This window comes from Phlebotomus papatasi, chromosome 2 (genome assembly GCF_024763615.1).
Source record: "Phlebotomus papatasi isolate M1 chromosome 2, Ppap_2.1, whole genome shotgun sequence".
NCBI classification, from domain to species: Eukaryota; Metazoa; Arthropoda; class Insecta; order Diptera; family Psychodidae; genus Phlebotomus; species Phlebotomus papatasi.
The window spans coordinates 86,487,907-86,507,457 of record NC_077223.1 but is presented as its reverse complement, the minus strand read 5'-3'; the positions used below and the strand labels follow the sequence as shown (position 1 = coordinate 86,507,457).

Sequence of the window (19,551 nt, the reverse complement as noted above, 5' to 3'; positions counted from 1 at the left end):
GTGTTGCTTACATGAAGTATAGGAGTATAGAGAAAATTCACTAAACACAAATACCAACTCTATTCAGAGTACCGTGAAGTATCCCTTAGGAAGGACACGATAAAATGAAGAACTTCCCAGAACCCAAAACATTATAACTTCAAGCGATAAGTTCCGAATTTACAATTTTAGACTATCAAAGGCTTTTGCGTTGACAAATTGAAAGTTTTCATGCCTCAGATATAGGCATGAGAATTGAAAGTGAAACGCATAGACAAATGCTAAGGATTGCCAGACAGAATACAATTCAATTCAATGATTGTAGACTATCACTATCAATCCGACACAAAGACATATTCAAACGTCACGTGCATTATCCATTGTCGTATAAGCATTTTGACAGTTTTTCAGGAACCAGATGTATCAAGTTCAAAAAGTCTAAGTCCCGGGAATAGAGTTGACTTCGGCTCTCCAAGTACACGCTTAGTCCCTTTCTTTTGGTCTTCCGGATTTTTTTAAAAAGATTTTTCCATTGCATATCGTGCATAGAGACGCAATTTTCTTGTTTATTTAGACATTTTACAACTTGGGCATCATAAAAATTAAAATGAGAAACAAAACAACTGTCCGAAATAAGAAACATAACTTCAGTGGTGAACCTATGAGAGAAAATTGTCAATTTTTCATATGAAAACGTACGTAGGGGAAAGTGCCCATACTTGATACCATTGGAAGCTTCGTAATGACTAAATTTTCTATGAATAAATCACTGTTACTGTGAATTATTAATACAATAGGGGAGATTGGGGCAAAATTTGTCGATTATTTTTATTTTTTCACATACTATCAGAGAACCTGAATGATTTCTATTTAGCATATTCTTATAGGAAATTTACTGCTCTACAACTTTGCCGAACTTATTTTTCTCTAAGGCAAAAGGAAATGCGCTTTCTGAGCCATTTTCCAAAATATGATTTTGTGGAAATTCTCAAAACAGTTGGGGCAAATTTTGTCAGGCGTGGGGTATTTTTTTGTCATTTTCTTTCGTTTTGTTACGAGTTCTCATGAATCAAAGAAATATCCAATTGAGATATTGAGATATTTTGATAAGAAATTTATTCTTTTATAACTTTATGCAAACCATTTTTTTATTATCTACACGAGAAATGTATTTTTCAAGTTATTTTCCAAACGCTGTTTTGGCAAGAAAATTCTCTTCGCCGGCTGAAAAATAGCACAACCCGGCTAACACATTAAGTACTTATTAAGTAGTTATTAAGTTCTTAACTCAATGACTTAATTTTAAGGAGTTGTAGAATATTCAACTACTTAAAAAATATATTAAAATGAGACAAATTTCAGCGCTTTGTGGCGAGTAGTCAAACTAATATGGTATGACTTAGCCTTAACACTAAGTACTTAATTAAGGGCTTTCTACTATGCGCTTTTTAAGCACTTACTCTAATGCATAGAAAACATTTATTTTTAATTCTTCAATTTTTTTTTTATTTCACAAAGAGATAAAAATACACTTTTGCCTCTTATTGGTACGATAAATACGTTGCTATCTCAGCTCTGTTATGTTGTCCTGCACAACACTTTCTTATCTGGTTGCAACTATTGTTGTTCTCAAATTTGTCATCATAAGAAGTATTTCAGGTACATCTGGAACGAAAAATCAATAGAACGGTCAAGTAAAAAATTATAATATTCAAAAGTTTGTAAAATGTAGACTTTAAAAACGTGAGTCCAGGGAAGTATACACTCCTGGCTCCCGGATTATACGTGGTGAAGGAAGGATTTAACAGCAAATGGGACAGTTCTTGCAAATTAAGGCTTCCGTATCGCAAGTTGAGGGTATTAAAGAAAATATTTAGTAGATCTTGTGGGAGAATTAACATTTCCGGATTTCCAGCTATTACGAGGAGAACCTTGAGTTATACTTACCAAATCCGAATTCAAATAAGAATTTTAAATTATACTTCGTTTATTTCACTGAAATTCACTATTTATGAATTTATCACTAAAAGAATATTTCATTAAAACATTTCACGTGTGTAATAACATTTTATAGTTATGTTTTTCTCAAATGTCAATTTGTTTCATCTCTTTCTATCCAATGGTTAACATGTGTCCGTCGCATTCTCTATTCAAGTTTTCACTTGTTGTCACCAGATGTCATTACTTTCGCTTAAAAAATGCCTTAATTACGTACTTAATAAGTATTTATTAAGGACTTAGTTTATGTACTTGGACCAAGTTATTATTTCAGAGCATGTTTAATGCCTTTAATTATTACATTAGGCTAGTAAAGGCTTACCTTGTGTTATCCGGGAAGGGCGAATTGGGCGAGTTGAACTGAACGAAGATTTGCCAAGTACATGTCACATAGCAAAACAGAGAAAGAAAGGTGGCGAAAAGTGTTTTGTGTTTATTGATTTTCAGAAAAATTTAAGTTTTAAAAACACATTTGTGATGTTGGGTTGGGAGTGTTGGAAATTTTCCCAAAAATCATTTAAACTCTTCCTGTTAGAATTGTGCTACGTCAGAAATCGTCTGCAGTCTAGTAAGAACCAGTGACTGGATGTGCCTTTTCGCCATGTGATATGTCGCAATTATTTAGAATTATTCGTTTTTTTGACAATTATTGTCCCCTGCGTTCTAGCAAATTTTACCCCGAGTGCCCTAGATTTTTCTGAATTTCATGACTCGAGTACTTCCCTTCCAAGACTTTTTACACTGAAGTTTCTATAACACAGTTTTAATTCAAATAATTGTAATTAATTTAGTTGCTTGGTCGAAGTTACACTCAAAGTGTACGAAATTAAAGATAGTCTAAATTTGGCACAGTTTCCAGATATTTGATGTTAATATCTTCTAAAAGGAACAAATATTTAGCTGGAATATATTATTCATTAAAAATTCGATAATTTTAATGAGTTTTTTGCAGTGTCCAACTTTACCCTCAAAGTGTCCAATATTGTAAGCTGTCCCAAATTATGAGCATTTCCCCTATTTAAGCTGTTTTTATTTTAGATTTAGGACAATATGGATTATGCAATTGATTTCCTGTGAGAGAGTATTGTGTGTTTACGCGAGGTGAAGATTAACCAGGTTGAATTTTGTATGTGCATTTGCAGTTGAGCCCCATTGAGCGCTATGCCATGCGCTTTGTTGAGGAGACTGGTGGTGCTTGGACGGCTGAGCAACTGAAGGCGGCTGAGGCGGAAATTGAGCAGCAGAAGCGTGAATGGGAGGCAAATCGGCAGGCGGCACTGCTGAAGGAGGAGGAGGAGGCAAAGCAGGCCGATGAGGAGGATATTATGCTAACATACTCTAGTGATGACGCCAAAAATCAGGTTAAAAATAGTGTTATGGGGAAGAAGAGGGATAGTAGTAGAAGGGGAGTTGGGGGTAAGGAGGAGAATTGGAGGAGGAATAGAGGATTGAATGAGAAGAATAGGCATAGTGGGAAGGTAGGGAAGAAGATGGTGGTTAGGAGTGTAGGAGGTGGAAAGAAGATACAGGGTAGTGGTAGTGGTGGTGGTGGTGGTCAGAAGGGAAATAATGCAAAACCAGTGAAAATGCTGAAGAAGTCGATTGAGGTGAGGAGACGGAAGCAGCAGCAGCAGCAGCAGCTGAAGAAACAGCAAAAGCGCAAAGTTGAGAGTAGACTGAGGCCGAGGGTGTCGAATGTTGGTGGTACGGTGACTGATGTGCAGGACAATAGTGTTAGTAGTGGTTTGGATGAGATGAGTAGTGTGGAATCGCGTAGGTTGCCCGATGATGATTTTGATAGTGAATGCAGTCTCGATGTGATGATTGATTCAAATGATGCACCAGAATCCACAGATTCCAATGTCAATAAGAATGACAATGATACAGCATCATTGAATTCTCTACCGGCCAGTGATAGTGGAAGTGTGGCCAGTTCGAAGAATTCGGATGATAGGAAATTGTCTTCCTACTTACCGCAAAATCATGTTGATGTCAATAGTCCGAGAACAAGATCACGTGGAGCTGTTAAGATAAATCTCTGGACACTCGATGTGTCACCCATTTTGCCGAAGATTCGAACAGTTCGGAGTGGGCGATTTACAAGGACATCCACGGGGGATGTTAGTGAAGATCCAGAAGTGGAAAATGTCAATGGGAATGTGAGAAATAATAGAAGAAAAGATTCTCTAACGCCCACAAATCGTCCTACGACCAAAGGTACTCCACCACAAAGTAAGGCCGTTAGCATTAGTGGTGGTGGGGTTAAAAAGAGAAAATCTCTGGTTGAATCGGGAAAAAATGCCACACTCGATGGATGGGTCACGAAAATACCACGATTAGTCAATGATGATGGGGTTGATAGTGGGAGTGAATTGGATCCCACTAAAATGATGAATCCCACAGTAAGGCTAACAAGGAGGCAATCCATTATGAGAGCTAATATTGATGGTGGACCATCGTGACAGAGTAAAATCAGAAGAAATAACAGGAAATGATGAGTGTACTGAGAGAGAGAGCGATAGAGAAAAAATTGTCCATAGAAAAAAAAGAGAGAGATAGAATATTCTCTAGAGGGAAAAGCAGCTCAAATGCCAAAGTCCACAATGAAATGCTGTGAATTCCTTTTGTATTTTGTTTTGAGGAAAAGAGAAAAGCTGGAAAAAAGCCATGATACCAGGAATTTTATCTTGGCTTCGGACTGGATTTGAACCCCGTAGAGATTTGTTGTGAATAAAAGAAAAGAGAGAGAATATTCTCTAGAGGAAAACTCAGCTCAGAAGCCAACATCTACAAAGAAAACTGTAAATTCCTTTTGTTTTTTGTTACGAAAAGAAGGATAAGCTGAGAAAAAACGAGATAACACGAATTTTATCTTGGCTTCGGACTGGATTTGATCTGGAAAAAGTTCGTTGCAAATGGAAAATCTTGAAATCCTTTTGTATTTTGTTTGGAAAAAAGGAAAAGCCGAGAAAAAAACGGTGATATCAGGAATTTTATCTTGGCTGCGGACCCGATTTGATCCCGAAAAAGTTCGTTGCGAATGGAAAACCTTTAATTCCTTTTTGTCTTTTGTTTGGAAAAAAGGATAAGCCGAGAAAAAACAGTGATATCAGGAATTTTATTTTGGCTTCCGACTGGATTTGATCACGAAAAAGTTTGTTGCGAATGGAAGATCTTCAATTCCTTTTGTGTTTTGTTCTGTAAAAAAGGAAAAGTCGAGAAAAAACGGGATATCAGGAATTTTATTTTGGCTTTGGACTGGATTTGAACCCCGTAGAGATTTCTTGTGAATGAAATCACAGAGAAGAAGAAAAATCTCACAGTGGACTTGATTATATTGCTATGAAAAAAGCATTTATATTCGTTTTTTTGCCACCGTTAAAAATGTTTTGTTTTCATTTGTGTTCAACATTTATTGAGTATCAAGAGATTGGCACTGCAGAACAAAAAAAACCAAATTGTGCATAGTGTTTATTTTTTTTCTGTAAAAACGATTTATTGCAAAAATTTTGGTTTTTGTCACGTGAAAGAGACAAGGGAATGTGAAATGACTCGAAGTATAATAACTGTCTAAAAGAAGAAAAATATAACACTACAACTATTGACGATAGAGATGAAGGCTAATTAATGAGAAAATATTTAAACAAATGCATATAGCAGATTAATAATATCTACTGGATATCTGTGAAACATAAAAAAATATCGCGAGAGAGAGACAGAAAATCATGGGAAGGTTTTTGAGTTGGAAAAGTGTTAGAATGGGCCAATGGAAGGGAATAGTTCCGGAGTTAGAGCATTTTTAAATTGGTTAGAAAGAGAAGGAGATAGAGAGTGAAAGAGATAGAAAGAGAGGGTCCTTAGAAAACTTCTAATTGAACGATTGATGAGAGAACAATTAAATGAAATGATGTAAAAACAGATAAAATTGACGTTTTCCTTGCTTTCAAGTTGTGTTGTTTTACTTCCCCCTCGAAAAAAAAATGAAAAAAAAACAAAAATTTGCAAAAAACGCGCGAACAAGGATTTTTGGAATTGGTATTGCCCTGTTTTGGTGTCACACTTGCACTGTGTTAATTGTTTCTAATGCGCTAAAATTGCGAATAAACATTTTGTCCAATTGTGCTCGCGAATACAGAGAGAAAGAGACAAGAGATATTGAAAGCAACAAGCGCTACAACTTTCTGTACTTGAGCTTTTTTTCGAACTTTTATAATTCAGAAAAAATAAATAAATAAAAGATGTTTGGCAATGGCAGAGGCTCTCTGGTGATTCGAGCAAAATAATTTCCCTGCTTTTCTTTTGAAAAAAAGAAAAAAAGATAAAAGCAATAAAAAAATCTTGTTAAACACGCCATTTTTCAACAATTAAAAAAAAACAAAAATTGTGTGCGAGATACTAAAATTATTTTTAGTTTGCAGCTCAGCAAAAAAAAAATACATTCAATTTTTTTGGCACCAAAACAGCCTTGCCATTCCAAACTTTTTAATCACAAGAAATTTCAAAATTAAACTTGTTTCGGGGCGTAGAAAGAAAACTAGAACAAAAAAATGTGAAACAGCACAGCGGCAAGGTGATTGAGAATTTTCCTCCATGACCCATCACATTTTGCAGATTTTCCCTTTTCATTTCTCAAGAGTTCCTTTTCTGGGCTCATCATTTTTTTTCCGTCTATTGAGAAATGCTTTGCAGAGGGAAAATCTGTGGAAGTAAATGGGAGAAGAAGGAAAATTCTCACCAAAACAAAATTGATCTTAAATGATTGAGGCAGTACCTAATTCAATCTTTTTCTCTCCTTCGTGTTCAGATATGGATATCCGATAAAACGGGTGACCTAATGCCGGTGAGTATTTTTTTCTCAATATTTTATTTTTGGGTTTTGGAAAATCTGCATTTAAAAAACCAAAAAAACTCAGAATTTTTCAAAGCAATACAAGAAAAGGAAATTAAGTATAGGGGTTTTAACGGTGCTATCACACTAGGATTTTTACAATTTAATTTTAAATTCAATTGAGCTATTTGAGCAATTTAAGATTTCTAGAATTTACTTGAAAATTCTCACAGCCTGGACACATTTTACAGGATATTTGCTCAATTTTAAATAGTGCAGCGAGATTTTTGATTGCGTACGACTCCAGAAAATGTGTGATAGTAGGGGAAAGTGACCATGCTTGATACTGTAAAATGATGTCCAAGGTTTGTGATTATTTTCTGATTAACACATAAACCGAAGCGATTCTTGCACTATGACATAAAAATGTCTCACTTATTAGGTTCATAATCCAATCTCAAATAGTTCCTGGAAATCCTTAGATTTTCCTCAAGAAGAAAATGGAAATTCAGTAGCGATTTTTATACAAGTTGGGTCCGGGGCCTTCCTGTATAATAATTGATTCGACAATTCGGAGGCCCATTTTCACTGCAAAAAATTCACTGGATACAAAAAATTGCACATCAATATTTAGACGGAACTCTAATCTATCTGCTTAAATCGCTTATATGACTGGTTATTAGTTTTAAAATCACTTTTATGTAATTTTTCTAAGCCGTGTTTTTATGACATTAGGGCGCTAGCGAAAACCATTTTTTCACTTTGAGTCCATGAAAATGTCATTCTGCAACCTTAAAATTCAGGCAACAGGGTTGAAGGTTATGTCAATTGTCGATAAAATTGGCGGATTGCAATATGTGTAATTATGAAATAATCACATCTAATGATATAGTTGCCACATTAAAATTATCATTCATGGACCCTTCTTAGAATATAGGATGGACACAAGTAGAATTTATGAATTTGTTACCACCCACAAAAACAGTGTCCACCGATTAAAAATATTTTTACATAAATATTAGTACTGATGAACCCTCTATGTGCCTATGACAGTAGTTTTCCTGTACAACGACATTAATTGAGAAATACTTATGAAATATCATGTATCGAAATTACAGTTTTGGGCCTATTTTTGATTTTTGCTTCCTGAAACTAGGAAAAAAAGAGCTAGGATCCTAATTTTTTTTAGGAAATGTGACGCTTAGCACCAGCTATTGAAATATATTGCGATGAGTCATAACTATTGATTAACATAGGAAAAAAATAGTTATTATCAAGCTTGGATCGTATCAAGCATGGTCACTTTCCCCTACTTAAAATGTTTTATAAGTCATTTATCTAGTAAGGCCTCTACACATTGGGAGCAATTTTCGTCAAAAATTGCATTTTTGACAGAATTTTGACGTTTCTGCTTACAGCACTGCAGCCAATTTCTTTCAAAAAAGCAATTTTTGACGAAAATTGTTCTCAAGTAGACACCTTTATACAAAAGAATCCCTAAAGCCAAAAGAAAGGGTTGTAGGCAAGAGGTTCATTAAGAGATTCTCATATAATCTTGTAGAAAATGTGCATGAAGTCATCACAACTGCAATTTCTTGCCACAACAATTTTCTTCGAATTGCTTTGAAGGAACTTAGCAAATTAGTCCTGATACTGAAGCTTCACTCACGTACAAGTTTCTCACTAATCACTGTACTTATTTTATTTTTTTAGCCACAAATAATCATTAACTACGAGTAAATAAATTTAATAAGAACAATTTGGTTCAAAAAGCAACATGTTTAGCTGCAATAAAATTGAAATTAATGAGCAATTTTAACATTTTAATTTGCTGAATTCAAATTTAATTGAGCAACCATATTTATGCTTTTTTAGCACGTTTAAACATGTTTTGGTGGGCCAAGTATTAGTTTATATCAATAAATAAGTAAAAATCTGTCAACTCAAATGATTTTTTATTGCAAAATAACGCATAGGAACAATTCATCTGAAAATTAAATTGATTTTACAAATTGAAAAAATCCTAGTGTGATAGCACGGTAAGGCATCGCACTCACGCTCAGGCTTCGAATTCAAACACTTCGTATTTTCCCCATATCCCTTAAATAAAATTGAAAATGAAGGAAATGAGTAACTCAATACTATTGAAATATATTGAAATAGGTCAGATTTATTAAAGGAATATGGGAAAAATATGAAGCATTCGAAGCTACAGTGTGTGCGTACGAAGCTTCAAAGCCTTTTCCAAATTAGTTTTTCTTAAAACATGAAGCAAAGAATAAATAAAAATAATGAAAATCCTAAATTTTGTAGTTCAGTAAAATAGTTAAATATTTTTGACAAGAACTTTTGAACCTTTCTCAGTAGCTCAGGAATATTTCTTAGGACATTTTAATTATTTCTTAATTATTTAATTGACCAAAAATGAATATTTCATATCATTTCGGTCTTTTTCTTGAATTAAATTGGTAACCTAGCTGATTAAAAATACTTTTGCCTTGTTTAAAGTAATTTTCAGGTAGGTAATTTGGATAAAATAATATAAGGGATGAGCACCCCGGATCGGAATGTTAAGAAACATTTTGTGTATGCTAATCGGTATATTAGTGATCCATTTAACTATACCTGTGCATTTGAATTTTGAATTTTTACAATAAATTAATAAAAACTAGATGTTATTGCAACTATGTAGGGGAAACTGGGGCACCACCAAACACGGGGTAGCACCAAACACTAATTTTTATTTCTAAACTACTTGGACTATCTACGACCATTACCATTATTATTAGTGCCTATAAATTCCTATCGGTCTTATCCTCTGATATCCAATATCCGATTAAAAAATCGCAGTGTTTGGTGGTGCCCCAGTTTCCCCTACTCTATACTTTGGATCATCACGAATTTATTCAGCTGTCTCACGAAAAATTTGTTTTAAGAATTAAATTTGATCTAATACACTGTATTCTTGTGAGAGCTAAATGGTAAAATAAAGATAATAGTTTTTAAAAATTGATTTCAATTGTTGCAACATTATGGTTATAACATGACGATCCGAGAAACACTGTCTATCGCTTATGCTCTTCCCTTACCTTAGGCTGTTTTTAATGATTCGGTACTCTAAATTTAAAAAGAAGTTGTAAAATTAAAATAAAATCATTAAAAACTTCTCAGTAAAATCTGTTAAAAATTATGATTAAACACTAAAAAGAAACGTAAAAAGTCAAAATAACTTTATCGCCGAGCTGAATGAACTTGAAGGAAATTGATGTGCCTGTTACTAATTTTCGAGGTAAAATTTCATCTCGACTAAAGTATATATGGTTAACTGTTTAAGTTTTATAAGTTTATTTAAATACCACAACAAATGGGACACAATCCTCTTAAAATTGCGTGGCAGGCAATAAAGATAAAAAAAGAGAAAGGAAATGTGAGAAAAAGTACAACAATATTAAATTTTAAAGAAGAAAAAATTAAATAAAGGGGTGGCTCCCCCAGGTTGCTAAAATTGATTCCTCGTGAGTTTAAAGTCTATCTCTCGATATTCTCGAAATAACCCTATTTTCAGCTTCTCTAAAATAATTTTATCTGACTCATCGACGAAAAGGTCTCGACCTGAGTTACAACATTTTAAAGTTTCATCAAAATTAAATATAGGGTCGGAGGAACGTCTGTTCGACAGGGAACCCCTGTTGACACTTTTGTCAAAATGTTGAAAATTATTTAATGTATTTAGTAAAATATAAGTAATATAACGTTTTTTCTGTAATATACCTTTTACTATAAACAGAGATGTTCAAATTTCGTATCCCAAATGGTACAGAGTAGGGTGTCAATAGGTGCTGACACGAGTTCTTAAAGTGTCAATAGACGTTCCTTTCACCCTAGTCAAGTCATGATGCAGATTTTCCTGTCCTATATAATAAAAGTAGTAGGTTCTAGGTAAATTGTGGCATTGGTCTTGCAGATGTGGTGTCCTCCGACTCCTCCCCAAGATGACAATGATCTCTATACGGATTACGCTCTGGGGTATTTGTATGAAATGGAAACAATGTCAGAGTCACAGTTGCCTCCGGTTTACGTAAAGAAAGAGTACAAGAGAAGTCGAACGGAAGCTGGACTCTATGTTGACAGTAGACGGCAGGTGAAAGTGCGCAAGGAGGACACTTACTATCCTCCTAGGTCGCTCTTTGATCGTCCATCGCCGGCTTTGGCTAAAATGCGTCGGGATTTGAAGTTACAAAAATACCGAGGTATCTTTAAGCCCACTCTTCACATGGCAGCCGTTAAGCATCAAATGACACCCGTGAAGCCTCTGGTTGAGCCCGAGGGTATGATTGAGTGGTTCATCTATGAAGATATGGCTATGCTAAATGTCATTCAGAATTTGCAAGGATTCAATTTGAGTTTGGTTTTGGTTAGTCCGGGGCATACGCCAAATTGGGATCTTGTAGCGGATATTGTCAATCAGACAAGTCGAACGTACAGATCACCAAAGCAATGTAGGTATCGGTATGAGGCGGTTATAGTGCCGCGAGAAGAGGGAAAATTGCAGGAGAGTCCGAAGAAGCAGAAGAAGAATAAGCATCCGCCAAAGGGAAATATTAAAAATTGCCGGGCAATGAGAACAAGTCAGTTGTACTCTAGTGACAATAATAGCTCTTTTACGAAGTTGATGAGGCAGAAATTTGACAATATCAAAACGGTAATGGTGAAGAAGGCGCCACAGTTGAAGCAGATGCTTGTGAATCCCACCATGAAGAATCCCAAACATGCAGCTCTGTTGGCTGAGTATGGCATTACAAATTATGACAATCCTCCGAGTCCTATGGAAATTGCCCAGAGACGGGTTGATCGAATTGCCAAGGAGAAGCAGAAGAATATGCCGAGTCAGTCAGCTGCTCAGATGCCAGAACTGACAGCAACGGCCAGTGGAGTTGGTACGTCAAATCAACAAATAGCAACAAGGCAAGAGATCACAGTTCCAGCTGTGCTACAGCAACCACAGACAATTGTTGTACAGCAACAGAGTCCTACTGTGCTGCAGACAGCTGGGGTTACTCCTGTAGCGGCTCTCGTGCAATCCTCAGCTCCACTGCAGACCATCAGGGCTGTTCAGTCAGCTGTTAACATATCTCAACAACAGAGTCCACAGATTGTCAAAGCGATCGTGGCTTCGGGACAGAACATCATTGCAACTCCTGTTCAGCAAATTGCTGTGGCTCAGGCATCAGCCCAGGGGGCTGGTCAGGGGCAGCAAGGTAGTGGTCAGGCTGGGCAACAACAGACCCAGCAAACTGTTGTAGTTCCCTCGTCGGTGTCCGTTGTTCTGACAACGCCCGTCACTACAATTTCCAGCGGTCAAACAACCCAGCAGATTGTTTCCATTCATCAGGCCTCTGTGTCCAATCCTGCTAGTTCTGCCACTGCTGGAACCCTGGTCCAGACCATCGCAACGTCCGTTCCTCAGGTGATGAGCGTTGGGCAGTTACCGACTGTCGGAACGGTCATTGCTACAACAGCCATCCCGCCAAATGCCACAGTTGCAACCCTGACTACCTCAGCTCTCAGAGCACAACGAATCGTTCCGGCAAATCTGCAGGAAGTGGTACTGCATCAACGGGCCGGTTCGCAAAGTCCAACGGTGGTGTCTGTTAGTGGATTGGGTCAGGGATTGACTCCAGCTCAGCTGCAAGCAGCTCAATTTCGGCTGTCAATGGCAGCAGCTGCAGCAGCGGGTGGACAACATGTTGTGGCAACGGCAAAGGGTATCCCTTTGGGATCCGTAACAACATCTCCAGCCAATAAAGCAGTTACCTCATCCCACCAGATCCAGTTCTATCGACAACAGTCGATGCGACAACAACTAAAAGTTCTGCATACAGCAACAGCTAGTGGGACACCAGGACAACAACAGTCAGGAACGGCTGCTGTTGTTCAGACAGCTGGAGGTCAGACAACGCTAGTTAGTCCGGCTGGAGCGATAATTCAGGGTGGAATTGTCCAGGCGACTGGAAATATTGCACAGGCTGTGCAAGTGCAACAGGCAACGGGACAGAAGGTGGCTGTTGCAAGTGTTAGTGCAACTGGAGCTGTTGCAGCAAGTGGCGTTGTGACGAATGTTGCAACGGTTCAAGTCACTCCGGGGCAGCAAACACGAACGCAATTTATAAAGCAAGTAGGTGGAAAACAAACGACAATCGCAAGGCAGGTGACGGACAATGAGATGCAGGCCATCATGATGAAGCGTCAGATAATCAATCAACAACATAAGGGACAGGTGTTGCCACAGACGCAGATCTTTGCACCTACGAGTGTTCAGATGCAGCAAGCTACGTCATCAGCGACGGTTGCTGTTGGAGCTCAGCAGACCGCTGCTGGTGTCAGTGTTGCCCAACAACAACAACAACAGCAGCAACAGCAACAACAATCGTCACAGCAACAGCAAATAGCTACGCTGGTGAAAACGTCAACGGGAACGGTTGCAGCGGCAGCTGCTGCTCCGGGAATGACGTTTTCGCAGGTGAAGCCGAATCAGCTGAAGGCGACGGCTATTGCGAGTCAGGGTCAAGCAAGACCACTGCAGATTCAGCAGCAGATTGCAATAACGCCACAGCGAAAGCCAAAAGTGGCTCAGATAACTCAGGTGGCGGGAAAAGCGGGAGTTCAGACGCAGCTGATCGTGCAGAATCCAAAGGGTCTTCCGGTGACTATGCAACAGTTGTTCAGGCAGGGACAACAGGGCATTGTACTGAGCAAGAGTCGGGTGATTCCTGTCTCGATGGCGTCGCAACCGAACAATCGGCAAACAATTCAAGTGAGTTCTGACGGGGGAATTGGTTTTCCTTAAAGCATTTACTTGAACAGGTTTTCTGTGTAGGTGGTGACAGCTCCTCCGGGTGCGCAAACACTGCGGACTCATGTTACCCCGGGAAATCTCACGGGTACCCTCCAGGGAGCCATTAAAGTGGCTGCTGCAGCTGGAGCTACTCCGGCTCAGCAGCAACAGGCTCTCCTCACAGCATTCCAGAATCAGCAGAATCAGCGCCAAAATGTGAGTCCTGTACGACTGCAGACATCATCTGGGGGTTCTCTTGTGGCTCTGGCCGTTCAGCAAGCACCCCAGATTGTGTCTCAGTCTACCAGTGGTGCCAGCAATATTGTCGAAGTGGCGGCAAGTGGCACTGCTGGTAGCTCTGGTCAGACTCAGCAGCAGCAGCAGCAGCAGCAGCAACCGACGCAGCATCAACAGCAAAATCCTCATCATTCCCAGGTTGGTGGACGAAAACACACATTCTAACCCCCCGCTTCAAGCCCTTCCATCCTCAAAATTTTTCCACTAAGTTTTTTTTTTGTTGATTGTATTGCTTTCCATCAGTACCAATCAAAAGAATCGAATTTGTCTCTGTGAAAGGTTGATGGGTATCCGAAGGCGGAAAAATGAAATAAAATGAAATTGTCCTTTGGAAATGTACGTAAAAGTTTTTTTTTTGTTTTTGTAAATAGTTGATTTGGAAGAATTTTCAGGATTTTTTTTGATTGCTGGAGGGACATTTTGCGGGTGCATGATGTTCTGTGCAATTGTTGCACTAGTTGACTTCTGTTTCAGGTGAATTCGATGTGTCCCAAAGATGGACACTTCATGCAAATTTATTTCAAAAATCTCTAAATTGTTTTGAAGTGATGAAAGTTTAAATATTCTGATAAGATTTTGGTTATCGGTGTTTAACAGTTGCTTTATGTGATTTTCTGAACATTATTTAGCCAGGTGATGTTCTGTGCAATTGTTGCACAGTTGACTTCAATTTCAGTTGAATTCGATGTGTCCCAAAGACGGACACTTCATGCAAATTTATTTCAGAAATCTCTAAATTGTTTTGAAGTGATGAAAGTTTAAAGATTCTAATAAGATTTTGGTTATCGGTGTTTAACAGTTGCTTTATGTGATTTTCTGAACATTATCTAGCCAGGTGATGTTCTGTACAATTGTTGCATCACAGACTTCAAGTGCAGTGATATTTGATATGCCCTAAACACTGACATCACTCGCAAAATTATTCTAAAAACCTTTAGTAAAAGGGCAGCCAAATTGAAGGATTGCCCCCAAAAGTAACCGTTTTTCGAACGCAAAGAACAAGAATTTTCTCAAAAAATTGCAAGAAGTCCAATTTTGGGAATTTGAATTCATTTAAGAGTAAATAAAATCATTATTAGGATTTTTAGGGAAAATAAATCCACTTAGGAATTGTTTTCCGAGGAAGTTCTGTTTTTTTTGTTCCATTTCTGCACCGATTTTAATGGAATCAGAAACGTTCTCATGGTTCTAAATTCTGAGACCCATTAGGCGTCTCTCTGTGGGCCCATTATGCACCCCTAGACTACCCTTATTAAGGACAGGGTGTGTCAAGGCAGACAGTTCTCCGGATAAATTCCATCAAACAGGCTGGTTTCAACCTTGATAACTCATTCTGAGACAATACTGCTTTACCAAAGAGCATTCGTCTCATGTTATACAGGATGGGGAAGCCACACGCTGAATGTATGACCGTCTTATATGCTATACCTTGACGCTTATTAAGACAGGTTAGAAGGTATGCAATTCTCCGACGGTTGACACACTCACCGTAAAGCGGTCTTCAGACTAGAGGTTTAGCCCAGTTCCCGAAGGTTTCAAAATCCTAAATAGCGAGCAATTTCATTACATTTTAAGAGCCTAATCTTTCCGTACAGAAGTTGATCTTGAAAAATTCGAAAATCTATTTGAAGATCCAAAAAAGAGACTTTCTTACTTTTAGATAATTTCGCAAGGTGGCTCAGAGACATCCTGTGCAAATTTCGAAGTGCTCAAGTGCCAAAATGTGACGGTCTTCATATTGTTGCGAGGAATAACAGCAGAACAACGACGTTTACTGCTCTTGCCCCAGTATTTAATCACTCCATAATCACTGAGTAATTCTTTTGCCAGCTTTTTAGAGTGATATTTGATAAATTTTCCCCATTTTGTTCGAAAAATTTAGCGTGAAAATTCGAAATTGAATTTGAATTCTTCGAACTTCAACGAATTTTTGTGCAAATAGAGTTCCATTTACCTTTTATCCAAGACACTATTGGAGAATCAAAATCTACTTCCGTTTGAGCCCATTAGGTCATTCATTTTTAATAATCCAATCCTAAGTTAAAATTTTCCACAAAATCGTGATTGATAAGAAATTCGACCAATTAAGCCATTTGGCTAAGCCTTAGGTATGAAACCCGTATAATCCGTTCCCTTCCTGTTAATGTCGATCATAGACAGTTTGGACACATGTGACATGTTCGTCGCTGTCTATTCCACCTGATGAACCCTGTTCATATCTTCCATTATAATTGACTTCTATTTTTAACAATTAGTTCAAGCCCAACGAAGTCATTCCCTGGTTCCGAAACCGCAAGGCGGTCTGTTTCTTCATTGACTTCAATTTCTTGGTCTCCAGGTACCTAGAATAGGACAACGTCGCATTACCACAAACCCTATTCAAATAAGAAGGTCAAGGAGATGAACTCCCTGCGGATGCGACAGGGGGTGCAATCCTTTCATTCAATACAGGAAAACACACAATTCTTTGCCAAAGCTTTCGACGTTTCAACGCGACTTCCTCAAATCTATGATTTGTCCAAGAAGGAGTACCCGCTGCGTCAATGTTCAAGAAGGAGTACCCGCGACGAATTCCCAAGTTTCCCTGTAAATCCTCATTTGGAGTAGTGGATAGACAATGTGGACAAACTTTCAGAGACAAATCACAGATTTGGCCACTGAGGAAGACGCGTTGAGACGTCGGTCGAAAGCTTTGGCAAAGTACTTTGTGTTTTCCTGTCCTGAAAGGATTGCACCCCCTGACGCATCCGGAGGAAGTTCACCTCCTTGAATGCTAATTGTCGTCAGTAATCTACATATTCAAATACTTCCTCGCATTCCGCGACAAGGGCAGTTCGCGATCTTTAACCCGAAATGGAGTGAATCGCATCACTCCCGTCCGAGAAGGTTTGTACTTTTCTTCACTCAATCCCGGCTCCAACAGTCTTTGAGTGCCTAGCGTTATGGCGACGACCTCAGCCTGAAACACTGTGGTGTAGTAGCCGAGGGGCACCGATCCATCCAAATAGAACTGTACGGTGGTAGACGATCCCTGAGAAACCTTCAACACGTCAATCGTTTGAAAATAGAGTAACGGCTCCTAGGTAAATTATTTGCCCTTCGCGTTTACTCCAATCGGCTCTGGTGTATATTTCTGCTCTAGTTCGTTTCTTAATGGGCCTTACTCCTATTTTCGACATGCTGTAGACATGGAGAGGAATTTAAAAATCCCGTAAACGTCAGTCGAGCTACATGTATACCAGCGTATGACAGTGGAGGGATAAACCAAAACAGTTCACTTAAGTTGAGTCTAGCAGACTCGATGCTTGTGGCAAGTTTATTTTTGGTGAAGCAAATTGCAGCTTAGAGGGGCAAAACCCATCAAGAACCCTTCCACTGAGCTCTCTCATACCAGTAAGTGTGCCAGAGAAACGGGGCGCTAATGACAGTGCAGTTACAGTGTCTTGCAGCCACTATGTAAGATCAGCTGCGGGAAGTGACCTCTGGTATCCCCAAGAATCGAGGAGGCTTCTTCGGGGAAAGTGTGATTAGTAAAGGGAGACGTCAGAGACGATCAATAAACAGTTCTCTAGAAAACCTCCGCTTTCCACCTTTAATTGTTCCCGCCATATCCATTTTCTGGTCAAATTCGGAACAATACATTTTTGGGATTTCTTAAGGGCTTGATGAGCTTTGAGCTTTCGGGGTTTCAGGATTGTTTTCATTCATTTTTCCGGTACTTTAGAAAGGTGTTCAGAGACGATCCCAAGACGATTCAAGGCAATATCCTGAATTTATTTCATCCACCTTGTCCCGGGTTTGTAGGGGCTCAAATAACTTACAAATTGCCCTCCTAATTAAAACATTTTATTTAAAATGGTACTGATTAGTACAAGAACTAAGCTGGAAATGACTCAGTGGCGGAGGAAATACTTAGCTTCGTGGCATTCCTCCCCACCAACTGCAAGTGCCATATAAAGGAATTTGCTTATTAATCAAATATTCGCGAAATGGACTTTGATATGAATGAGTTCGCGACAGGTCTGCCCCGAGTTCGGCTCCTCTGGTTCCTCTTTACAATACATTGCGTGGCTTTTTACGTTCCACATAGCCATTTTAAAGTGTTGTAGTCCTTGTTGTAGGTTTACTAAACCTGACGTTACTTATTTTTCGGACGAAGCATTATCGTGAAACAGGGTGCAAGCTTGAGGTAACAGGCCTCATTACACAGGAGACATGGATAATTCACTGAAGATTTCTCGTAGATGCAAGTATGCCGATACGTGTCTGTAGCTGTTTTCAAACAAACTATCTGACTCTAGGACTGATTAGAGCCTTTCCCTATCCGCCGCCTAGGACGTGCCCGATCGGTACCCCCTACCGGATGAGTCAGGATTCAGGATTGTTTTTTGTGTTATAATTTTCTGAACACTATTTGGTCTTATGGTGCTTTGTGCAATTGCTGCAATACATGACTTCGATTGCAATTGAATTCAACGTGTCCCGAGCATAAACAGTGCTCACAGTGTTTTTTTTTCCAAAATCTGATTCTAAGGTCAAAGAGCATTTGAGGATCGAGATTTCACAATTGTTTTTCTGATGGACATTCCTCAGGCTTATGAAGCTGTGTGCAATTGTTGCATCACTAACTCCAAGATTCATTTGCATCTGACATGTCCTACACACGGACACTTCTTGCAAATTTATTCCAAAAAATCTCGAAGTTATTAAGAAACCATAAATTAATTGTAGGTACTATTAAAGCTTCACTGAGCACGACAATTCACATCTGTAAATTCAATAGAGAGATGTGAATCAAATACTTAGTTTCATTGTATTACGCGATTATTTCAAGTGAACCGTGAATATGTGGTTTTATGATGAACACGGTGATTTTATGATATATGCATTCCCTTCTAATAGTTGTTTCATCTTCATGGGTGCATGTCACATTACCTTATTATGTATGATATTTGATTGTGCAATTGATATTTTATGCAATATGACCTCCTTGTCTCGTGTCTATTCGCTCAAAATATGATTATGACAAAATTTTGCGCATAGTAGAAAAGCCATTCGCAAAAGGCGCTCTTTGATGTCACATGGTGAAGGTGCAAGAGAGTCATGAGATGGAAACACCTGAGTTTATTTGCGTCAGAAGTTGGAACAAAAAAAAATTGTACAACATCTGTGCTACATTTATTCCCTCTCAATATTGCCGAATTCTTGCGTCTCTTCTCTAATCTCTGAGCATCAATGAGGAGTCTCCCTTACTCTTTTTTTTTGCTATTCTGTCGCTTATTGTGGGTGTTCCACATTTTGGTGTCTGCAAATTTTGTTAATTTTTTCCTCAAACACCTCTCTTGTTCTGCCATTTGAGTACTCTGTGTATTCATGTCGATCTGTGTGTTTATTTAATTGCGCGCACATGGTTGAGACTTCTGCCGCCAAAGCTACGATTTGCAATACATTATTTGCCATCGATACAATTTATTATTCATCGCGACATACAAATAAATTTGTGACGTGAATTTACCATTTGAGTGTTGTCTTTTTTTTAGGGGAAATGCTTAAGGCAACGTCATTCTTTGCGTAGTCACTGTTCAAATTTTGATTGTGCAGGGTTATTCAGGGA

General features: G+C 38.4%; 1 protein-coding gene across 2 annotated transcripts in view; it reads left to right on the top strand.

Moving 5' to 3' along the window:
- The window catches only part of LOC129804856 (helicase domino), a 97,803-nt gene that overhangs the window by 66,255 nt on the left and 11,997 nt on the right, over nt 1–19,551 (top strand). Inside the window, exons 17-20 of one of the 2 annotated variants that reach the window (XM_055852515.1) lie at nt 3,120–3,338; nt 6,782–6,817; nt 10,770–13,619; nt 13,683–14,075. In XM_055852515.1, the coding sequence (XP_055708490.1) occupies nt 3,120–3,338; nt 6,782–6,817; nt 10,770–13,619; nt 13,683–14,075 (3,498 nt within the window). Of the gene's footprint in view, nt 1–3,119; nt 3,339–6,781; nt 6,818–10,769; nt 13,620–13,682; nt 14,277–19,551 lie in introns of those variants that run through there. The other variant, XM_055852514.1, reaches the window with a different exon arrangement.